This window comes from Notothenia coriiceps, unplaced genomic scaffold (genome assembly GCF_000735185.1).
Source record: "Notothenia coriiceps isolate Sejong01 unplaced genomic scaffold, NC01 NC01_scaffold00029967, whole genome shotgun sequence".
In the NCBI taxonomy this organism is placed as follows: domain Eukaryota; kingdom Metazoa; phylum Chordata; class Actinopteri; order Perciformes; family Nototheniidae; genus Notothenia; species Notothenia coriiceps.
The window spans coordinates 297,896-309,469 of NW_011362668.1; the positions used below are offsets into that span (position 1 = coordinate 297,896).

The 11,574-nt window shown below is 38.7% G+C and overlaps 1 protein-coding gene across 1 annotated transcript in view; it reads right to left on the reverse strand.

Annotated features, from left to right (window-relative positions):
• The window catches only part of LOC104959147 (disintegrin and metalloproteinase domain-containing protein 22-like), a 21,072-nt gene extending 15,475 nt beyond the window's left edge, over nucleotides 1–5,597 (reverse strand). Inside the window, exon 1 of the mRNA XM_010787007.1 lies at nucleotides 5,540–5,597. Within this exon, the coding sequence (XP_010785309.1) occupies nucleotides 5,540–5,572 (33 nt within the window). The 5' untranslated portion in view covers nucleotides 5,573–5,597. The remainder of the gene's footprint in view (nucleotides 1–5,539) is intronic.
• Nucleotides 5,598–11,574: the final 5,977 nt, after the last annotated feature.

Genomic DNA, 11,574 nt, shown 5'->3' on the forward strand with positions numbered 1-11,574 from the left:
CTGTAATGAAACACAGAGACCTAGAGGTAATAGTACTGTATCATATTATTTTCGAATCAATAATTTTTCAAATTATGATTTTTTTTTTTTAAATCTTTTTTTTATAACCATTTTTCCTCATGGTCTCTCGACCCNATTAAAACGTTATTAACGTGCCTAAACTCAGTAATTCACCATTTCTACGCATGACAACACACTTTGTCCGTGTTTGGCTCTCTCGCCGCACAGTGAAGCGTTCCCGCATTGACGTCACTTCCGGCTTCCCCCAAAACCTCAAAATGAGTCGAAGGAATTTTCCCGCGATGTTCGAAATTATTGATATTTATCGGAACGGTATCGCTTTTTCTTTTTTAAACTGACGGTTCGAGATTACTAGTAGCCCACTATTTCATTGCACAACAGTTGTTGGGTTCGTGTCACAGGCACTTTAAAGCTCCAGTGTTTTGATTTATCTTTGATGTAGTCCTGGTGGACGGAGCATCTGCAGACTAAACTGCAGCACTTATTATTGGATCCAACTCTTGTTGATGTGACTCTTTCATGTTAGCTGAGGCTTCAGTGGCTGATGATTCATAAAACCATAATTAACAAAAGTGTATTGCATTTGTATTTGTTGTGGCACATACACACATTGTGATCGGAGCAGATATTTCTGAATAAACTGTTGAAATAAAGCAAGTGTTTTCTTTACTCCCCAGATGATCACTTCCATCTCAGTTAAAAAAACATACGCACAGCATAGACTCTGCAGGGAGTGTGTAGTGATGGAGATTAAAGGACTAAACACAGATGGCTTTCATATGTCCTGCTACAAAGAGACAGGGCGGAGCCTGGGTTGCCAGGGGAGATGGTACCTCAGACTACAGGCTCATGAATATAAAGCAGGGAGGGGTAACATCAGAATCAGAATACCTTTATTAGTCTCACAGAGGGGAAATTTGCAGCGTTACAGCAGGACAGAGCCACAGACAGCTTAGTGTTGCATATCTTACATGCGTTAAAAAAAGTACTAAGTTATAATATAATAAACAATATGCTAAAAAACATGCTTTCATTTCTGCTCTCAGTCTGCATGTGTGAATGAACTGGTCCAGGTTTAGTAACAGGAAGTTGGCTTCAGGCCACAGGGAGACCCCATTTTTATTTAATCCCATCAGCTTCAACTCACACTGAGCTTCATTCCCAGCTTGAGCTAATATTCAAAATCCTCCTCTTGGCACCTAATACAACCCCCACCCCCCAACCTGCAACCACCCCCATCGACACACCCCTGACTTCACCCTCCCCCATCTCCTATTCCCTATTTATCCTCCCTGATTATGGATATTTTACAGAAATGCAGGGATGACCGCGCAAAATTAAAGGATATTAAATGTAATATGATTTAACAGATAAAAAGCTGCAAAGTTTGAGGAGCAGTTTTCAAGCAGTAAAAAAGATTATATACGGACAAGCATTTATTGTGCTCCAAGATTGTAATCATTTTGGTAACACCCGTCAGGTTGAAATTCCATTTTGGTCTAATCCATGTACATACAAGCCTTAAATGTATTTTGTTTATTGCGGATTTAAAAAAGTAAGCATGATAGAAGACCAGACTAAGGTGGTGTGTACATTAAACACAGCATTTTAGCATTGTCATTGTTAGTGTAAGCATGCTAACGTTAGCATTTGACACAAAGTATTGCTAGCCTCTCAGTAGCCTCATAGATCCGCTACATACTCATTATCTACCTTCTATCGTATTAACCATCATAAAATATTGTTTTGAGCACCAAATAAACAAAGACTGCAAGTAAACAAATATAGACTAAATGTTTTTTTAAGATCATTCTGGAGCTGTTTCACCACCATCCCAAATGTATTGAAAAGTACTTTTTAGGAGCAACTACTCCATTCCCTTTGCAAATTGCATTGTGGGAGAAAAGTGTCAATCAACAGCACATTAACAACATGTCCAGTGTGAACACTACACAAGCAAATTCCTGCTTGGATTTGGAACAAGCTGTTTTTGCTTGATAAATGACATAAGGAATGATATATTATCAAAATACTGCTGTGTCCCTGTTCTTTGGCCTTCATGGTGTACGCATGGTTACTGCACCGTCAACAGAAGAAAAACAAAAGCATCGTACTTTGCATTATTACTTCCTGAAGTGAATAGTCAAGAGCTGCTGGGACACTGCACGCTGAGGCGCAGGTGGGGTTGGAAAGGTGTCCAAAAAAACAAGAGGGCTAAACATATGGTGTTTTCTGCATATGCAAGTCAGCATCACATATTCTCACTTCAATTTGTCTGCTCACACGGACACTCACACACTCAAGAGGTGCAGGATTAATCCTTTATATAGGGCCTGCATCACATCCTTTAATTGTGGCGCTCTGTGATGCTCACAATTTAGGTCTTTTGCCACAAGCTCATCATTTTCATAACACCGTACGACACTTTAAAACTAGTTCAGCTGCATGAGGTGACGAGAGCAGCTTGTTCAGGACACACTTAGCTAATGTCCTGCATAACTTTTCTGCCTTGGCGGAAGAAGGGCAGATGGATTTACCATATGGGCGACAGGAGCCATGCAGACTTTCCATCTATCTCAAACCCCCTTCATGCCATTTTCTTTTTCATCACTTTCAACTAGATCTTAACAGACGGAATTAGTGGTGCATAACAGGCCACAAATACTCTGCATTTAACAACTGATCAGTGACTTTTTCAGGTTATAACAAGAACATGACTGAGTAGAAACCCTTTTAAGTACAGTGAGTGTTACTGTTATTTTGTATATATTGATTTTTGTGTTTTTATTTAGGTCTTAATGTGTGCACATGTAAAAATGTGTCTTTGACTGTGTATATATATATATATAAATATTTGCACACATATTTTTATATACATTTTTTTTTTTTTCATATTCGGGATTGTGGAAAACGGCATTGCGATCTCTCTGTCCACACAAACTGGAAGATTGACAATAAAGTTGAAATTGACTTTGAAGTAGAGATTGCCTTTTAGAAATACCTTAAATATGTGCTGTGTGTGTGTTGATACCATAGGTTGATATATGGGAATACACTAGAAGTACTAAGGTTTTTGAAATCGAGAGAAAAGACACACCGAGAGGAGCCCAGAGACGCAGAGGGGGAGAGGCAGTCAGGGTGGACCGAGCACCGCAGGGAGCACACATCCAGAGCTCAGCGCTGACAAACTGACAGCCGCTGGGCTCAAGGCAGCGCTGTCTCACTGGCATTATCATGCAGACAAGATACCCACACCTAAAATGCCACAATCAAAATTGGCACTGGAGCTACGTGCCCAATAGTCTCCAAAAACTAGCCGGTACTTCCCCAGCAGTACATGGAGTTATGTTTTATATAATTTACATTACCTGAGAAGTATGTAACAGGAAATAAAAAAGTTGAAAGGTCAACCTGGAGAGCAAATGTTCAGTGGTGGAACAAGTATGTACTAATGCAAACGTTTTGATATAACAATGTAAATGTCCCGCATTCAGTAAGTATATTGTTTTCAGCAGAATTTGCCAACGTATCAACAGAAAAATACTAAACAGGCAGAACAATGTGTCCAGGTAAGTGTTTTCTATCGTATAGCATTTGTATTGGACTATTCATAATAATACTGTAATGTGTATGTCATATTTTACCACTGGATCTGTGGAGCAAATAAAATGTTTATTCTGTGGGGTATCAAATATGTTGAGTATGATACAAATATTTTCTTTCAAACATTGACGTTGGCTATACATGGAGAAAAAGCCAGTTACTTGTAAATTGGGAATCGATCAGTCTTAAAATAGGGCTTTTGGTATTAGAGGGCATTTCGAATGTAGTACATGATGACCGTCGGTTAATGCTCTCTTTTTTAGCTTTGTATATGTGCTACCACAAGATGTCTTGCTGACTCTTTAATATTTGATGTGCAGCTGTAAATTGGCAAATGTTTGTCCCGACATTTATAAAAATATCTCAGTTAAACTCTAGAGGAGAATCTCCTCCAAAAGTGATTTGCATTCTACGTCACTGTGCCTGTGTGAATGGCCCAAAAAAGGCTAAGATACTATATCTCTGAAGGCGAGGGCTGCAGAATATTTTTATCTCCCTCTCTCTCTCTCTCTCTCTCTCTCTCATCGCTTGAATAATTCAGTCTTTCCAGAAAACGCTTGAGAGGAATGACGGAGGCAGAGAGGAGAGGAAGAGGAGGCCAGAAAGGGAGGGAGTTGAAGAAGAAGTGGAAGGCGTTTTGTTTATTATTATTTTTCTTGATTTTCTATGTCTTTAACTTAAACTGTATTATATTTTTTGTAAATTGTGATATAATAACTGCTCTTACAAACCAATTAGTTCCTCTTCTTTTCAATGACAATCCAATGACATTAAATGTTGTGTTTTTGCTCAACTCCACTGCTTCTTTTTGATCCCTTTCTTCTAAGTTTAACACTCCTCTTTTCAGCCCTACAGTTTGATCCTACATCCATCCATTCTCTTTATCTCCTCTCCTATCCACTTAACGCTGTTCGCACTAAACACTGTCATATGGGAATGAACCTTAAGTAGCTGTGTGCCAGACAGTCCCTACCAACACCTAAAAGTGCACATACACACCTCCACACACACACGGAAGGACGAAAGCACAGAGGCAAACCCCTGACCTCTCTTATCTCTTCCCTTTCGCCCCTTCGATTAACACCACACACTCTTCTTCTGGATGTTTTAATTAGAGCAGAAACGAAGCACACGCACAGTATCAGCAGCTTGTCCTGTCACCCTCATGCTCAAAGCATCTTTAGAGAATCTCAGATCTTCCCATTCATGCAGACCATAATGCCTGGCTGTAATTGTTTTTATCTAATTGGCTGTAGGCTTTTCTACCGTCTGCAGACTTTGTGACCCGAGCCCTGAGGGTCACACTCAGAGAAAAAGTGAAATCCATCATCTGTAACTGATTCTGATTTTATCTCAACCTTTTCTCAGGACAATAACTGACCCGTATGAATCCTGTAATACCAGGACAATTATTCTTTCCACTTATAATAGAGACATAAACCGGGTAGTGATTTCTAGTTGGGGTATGTGTACCTCAGGAGGTACAGTGACGTAGCTCAGCTAATTTTAAAAAGTGACAATCTTGATTTGAATATAAAGTATATCCACAAATTTGCGCTTGGAAGGAAAACAAGTACACAAATCATAAGGTCTGAGTGCAGATGCAAACTTGACAATCCTCCTGGTTAACCACCTTACCAAGCCTTAACATCGTAAATAAAGGATAACTACATTTGTTTTCATAATACTATCCCTAGCTTCGAGACTTGGATAAAAGCTAGGGATGTTGCTGTCATGTGACATAGGCCATCAAAACCTTTAGTAGAACTACATGTTGTATGCAAAAATGAGGTAACAATATCTGAGCACAGAAATTACAACAAATCTAGCTGAATATGAAAGCATGAAAGAAGGGGGAATTGATCAAACATCAGCAGTGTACAAACATACATACATTTAAGTGTTGAGTACTCACATTGCTGCTTCCCTGTCCTCCAGGTTCGATCATATAGGTGTGATTGCCGTCAAAAAACATCCCACTGAAAGAGAGATAGAGAGGAGAGCACATATCAACACCGCTGTTGTTTTGTTCATCACAAAAAGAAGAATGCATCTGAATTAAACTCCTCTTCAGCCATTGTTATGTGTAACATTGGCCATTTCAGTTTTGGCCCATGGTTGTTTTTTGCAACATTTGTCAGAATAATAACTGCAATGCACTCTTTCCTACATGTTGCAGTTTGGGACAGAATCCTCTGCTGTGCTGCTCTGTTTGACATGTGCACGGCTGAGGAGGGGTGGTGACAAAAGGTCATCCAGTCAGCTCAGATATTCCCCCCACACAGCATCACTTAAAGGTCACCTAAGGATTCCATCTCTGGAGCAATAACTAAGAGCATAAACGGAATGACCACAAATTGCAATGACACTTGTAAAAGGGTTCAGCAGAAAATCTGTGCAAAGTCCTGGTGATACTCAATGAAGCATTTAATGAGTTGACATGAAAAACTCTTTGTATCACATACAGTAGGAGAGGAAGTGGACAAGCAATCATTTAAGAATTCAAAAATCTATTTCCAACTATAGGCAGCTGGGTGAAGGTGTTCTTGTCTCTGCCCGCCTGCGTGTGTACAAAACATAAAAGCCTCCTGCGTTAATTAACTTTATCTGAAGCTTTTAGGAGATTGGTCGGGTCAAACTGTACAGCCATGAGGGGGAAAACCGTCTGTCTTTCTCTTCCAACTACCTTTTCTCTACCTCTTTCTGGCCTTCAACACACACAATAACCTTCAGCACACACTCTCTGTAACGATCCAACACGGCACTTACAGCAGATTAAACACAGAGTGGAACACAGGTCAAAGTGTATTTTAATTATTAGTGTTTATTTTCCCTGTGTTGTTTTTTTATACCCTTTCAATATAGTTTGTCACTGCAAATCAGAATTGAGCAACATGAAAAATAAGTATTTTAATGTAGTTATTAATAAAAGAAACAAGATGCTGATTTTACTATGTTTTTTATGCATTTCTTGGCAAGCCAAAACAAACACTGGTCATTCTGCTGAGAAAATACGGGCACATTTTACAATACTACCACTGTTTTTTGAACTTTAAAGGACTTTAAAGGAGCCATTTCCCAAATCTGATTGGATTTTACATGACCCAATTATTTGTATACCAAAGTTGCAACAATTATGGTTCTCGTCAAACAAGAAATATGTGTATTTGTGTTTAAGTTCTAGAGTTTCATCTCATAGTTTAGCTGTTCATCCTTTTTGGTTTAATCAGGATTGAAATCTACCTAATTTTCACATGTAGCAACATCGTAAGTGTCCCAAATGGTCCCTGTTGTTGTTGTTCTGGATGAATTTGATTTTAACATCTGCAAACATTTAAAATTTTCTGGGAAATTATGTAAACTTCAGGCTGCTAATTTCTTTAATTTCATGTAGCTAATGTAAAACACATGGAGAATGTGCCAAACAGGAACCTGCGTCAATAATTAACTCTCTGCTGAGAGCTCTATGCTGATTTACACGGTTAATACCCTATTGTATTTCAGGGTAAAATGTATATATGTGTGTGTGTGTGTGTGCGTGCGTGCGTGCGTGCGTGCTTGCGTGCGTGCGTGCTTGCGTGCGTGCGTGCGTGCGTGTGTGTGTACTCTGTATAAGAGACAGAGAAAGATGAGAGAGCAGGATGTATATTATTGTAAATACCTGACTCAGCATAAGGGAAATACTCTGCCTCTAATGTCTAACCCCTCGACACCACTGTGCACTCCCTCAACTCCCTCCCTTTTACTGGCTCTCACACACGGACACACACAATCACACAAATTAGTGTGTGCAGGGCATACTATGAATGTGTCTCCGTCTCCGTTATAATGTCAGCGTATGCATATATTTCCACATTAAGAAAATCAGAAATAAAAAAAAATAAAAACTGTGGATCTCATTGAAATAAATCTATAACTGAAATACTACAGCTTCTAATACCAATGCAACAAACAATAACAAATACATACTATACATGACAGCAGTATTATTACTACACTAATGTTGTATCATTTAATGTTGTATTTGGACTAACTAGAAGTCACGCATTAACATTTAGCCCGTTTAGTCTATAACCTCATGTCATGATGTACTGCATGTGCAACGCATTTACCTTGTCATGACTTGATTAATTCATAGCCTACGTTTCATTTTCTTTGTGTGCAACGCTACAACGCTAATTTGCTGAGCTGACACATTTCCCAACATGTTGCCACAATCACATGAAATATGCAACGTTATTAAAAGCCTGACCCGACCCGAGTGTAGCTTACTCAGCGATCATCAATCTGATGTCACCCATTTACATTAATTACATGCGTTTACTTCTCTGCACTGATGATTTTGTTTATTTAGCCTGATGTTATGTTGAATGAAAATATATTGGACTGAATTAAGCTTTGATGTGACATAATGGATCGAGACAGATGAATAATATTTCCAGTAACAAGTAAAAGGGATAACAAGATTAAATAGTTTTATTCTGCCAACAGTTTGCAGAGGTGATGGGTTACAAAGCTTAGATTGCTATTCACATCAAACCCTAAATGTGCTCGGAAAACTATTACAAAGCCTGCCACTCAACACTCTTTGTTTTCCTAGGAAAATTAATGTTGCGCAATCTGAAAATGTTCAGTCAATCAAGCATAATGAAACAATCCATGAACACAGATTATTGCTAGTGAATAAGCAGTAGATAAAACCAACAAGGAGCTTCTTCGAGCACTGATTTCCATATTTTTCTTACAGATAGCGATAGTACAATAAATGTGTCTTTCTTATATGTTGCAATAACTTTTTACACCTTAATAATTATTGTAAAAAGAGCAAGGGTAACAAAATAACACATAGCGGGTTAAATGTCTGAGGTTTGTCCAAAGTAGAGTTAATGTTCCTTTTTATGGAATGGGAAAATAATGTTTGCTTTCAGGAATTGTGAGGAAGCAACTGTGAAAAACTGTAATTCATGCGCATGTGTCATACCTGATTATTCATAGGTGCCTCTTATGCAAGTGTTGTATTGTCCGCAGACAATGACATTCAACACCACACAATACACCTGCCTCTCATCTCTTCGTATATACAGTATGCGCACACACCCTATAACACATACTAACTCATATACAGTGTGCATCCATTCCTCCCTGCAGGCCTTGTTTCTGACCCGTCTCTCTGCTTCAGAGTAAAAACTCTAAAAATACCAAGGTTGCGTTCCAATAGTCCATTTAGCTTAGGAACCTTCCTAACCAAGTGAAATGACCCGGAAGTACGTCAGTGGCAGCCATGTTAAGTGCCGTTCCAATTCTCCAAATGAAAGGAAAGGAGGTTTCAAACTTCCTTCATAACCTCCTTTAGCTTAGGACCCACTGGACCTCCCTTGACGAAAGGAGAGGAGAAAATGCTGCCCCACAATGCATTGCAGCCGCAGCATTTGCCGTCACTCAAAAGTCGGCCGTTCACGGAAACAACCGATTATGACCGAGAAATTATATCATGAACGTTACGGTGCTTATTAAGCATTTTTAAAAGTATGTGGTAACTTGCCAAAGTGCTTTGTTCTGAACGTTCATCAGTATTATAATCAAAAAGAGAAATATGAACGTTAGTTTTTACTGAAATGATCAAATAAAGTCAACATTTCACAGTCTTTACTGAGCTGTGTGGAGTTTGTTCAATTTTTAAAAGATGTTTGAATGGTGATATACACAGTGATAGGTGTTAAGGACTAACGTTTATAATGAATACATTTGTATTGATTTTAAGATATTTTCATAGTTCATAAAATCATACGTATTGGGATCATTTGTATTAATGTGGACTGGAGGGAGAGGGTGACGAGCATAAGTTTCACTTTCCTTTTTTATTTCAATTCCAACTTTGGTCATGAAGAATATGTTTCTCTGTTGTCCACGTTCATAAAGCATAAACCAACAGCATCAGAGCACGGTGCAGAGTCTCTAGATCAGTTTACAGTAGTCCCTCCTTGTTATTATACATCCATGTTGTAGTCCGCTATAGAAAACTGTAGTTTCCATAGTTTCCCCACAGCAGCAGACACACATTCATGACGTCCGCTGGCGCATCATAAACACGTCGGATAGTGAAAGTGCAGTCGGATTCTCTAAAGCACCGCAGTCTCTTCTCCTAAGTCCTTTAGAATTCTCCTATCCACTATCCCTTAACCCCGTGACGTTTCACTCAGAGGTCAAGGAAAAGACGATAGGGTTAGACGTTAGGAGCTGATTTTTGGACTATTCAACTGCAACCCTGAACACAGTGTCTGCTTTCCTTAAAGAAGGTTTTTAGTTTGGTAGTATTTGTGTTTAGTTAAGGTCTGCAGTAAACTATGAATAGACTTGAAAAAGAGTTGCATCTCAAAGGTTTAGTTTACCTTCAGGTACTGCAGGCAAGAAGCTCGAATGGCATCAACGGTCAAGTCCGAGCGAGCAAAGCCCACGAAATATGTCTGCTCAGGGAGGAGGCCGTCTCTGAACAGCCACCTGGGAGAGAGCAGAGAACATTATGCTCACAACTTCAGAAGCTACACCTCATATTATCTTTCCTTAGACGTTGCAGTTCTACTAAGTATTTCCCTGGGGTCAATGGAGGTTCACTCACCATAGAGTTGGGTAGATTTTCTTCTTAGCCAGATCCCCCTGCAGGTGCAAAAAAACAATCAGAAATAGGATTTGTAGGTCAGGAACAGTCATTAAGTGGTAATGCTGTGCTTTGGAGTCAGCATGCAGCTTATTTAAGCAGTGCACTTTGCCAGAGCGGTAATTATTTTCCATGACACAAAAGTCTCAAGATGCTGCAGCACAACAGCTTAAACCATCTGGCGACAGGTAAGTAGGCTGCTTTGGCTTATTTAGGAATTGCACAACTTTAGTAATCCCACAGAGAGCAAGCAGACGTGTGGAGACGTGTTTATTACACTTGATTTGACATGTTTATATTTTACTGTTTTTTCTTCTTCTTTTTTTTTTTACCCAGAATTGTTTTATGTATTTCTTTATTTGTGTTTAATTCTTCTCCATCAGCCTTTTGTTCTGTGATTATTGTGTCATTTATATTTTAGTTGTATTTTTCTAAAAAGTGTAGCTTTATTTGATATTGCTTATTTGTCTCCTTAAGTTAAAGGAAGGTCTAATGTGCAAGCCCGTTCGCTCTTCGGCTCTTTTGACATCTCTCTTCTTTTTTATCAATCTGGATGTTCTTATGCAAATATAAAAAGAAAAAAATGAATATCCTGATTTTCAAGCAAACAACAACACAATGACAAGACTGGACATTCAACTTAATTTGTTGGGGTGCACCGAATGGGAAATTCTTGGCCGAAACCGATACCGAAAATAGGAAACAGTTGGCTGAAAACCGAATGCCGAAAATGATTAATAGAAATATATATATATATATAATGTATACATTTTTTACCAATGTTGTTCAGCTACCTGATTATGGAAAAAGTTCCATAATCAGGTAGCTGAACAACATTGGTAAAAAATGTATACATTATATATATATATATATTTCTATTAATCATTTTCGGCATTCGGTTTTCAGNTAGAGCTTTCTCGACTCGGTATGAAGGATTAGAGTAGACAAAGACAGATCCAAGAGCCGACTCTCACTGAAAACGACAGAAGGAAAGTCTGTTGTTCTCTCAGCTGGAAAATATACTAATGCCTGTCTAAAGTCTATTGTCTATTATAGATTACTAATTTTCCTCTGTCATGCTGAATACAAATAAATAGAAATGATGGTTTACTGTTACGAGATTAACTGTTTAACCACTGCACAAATGAGATGGAGTCAGTGGATAGACTGAGAGCAAATGTACCCACCAACACTCATGATGATTTAAGGACATACGACAGAATAATCAGCTGAATATAAAAAAGTAAACAAGTCATGTTAACCCTATTTACATAGCATGGAGTTCACATGTTGTG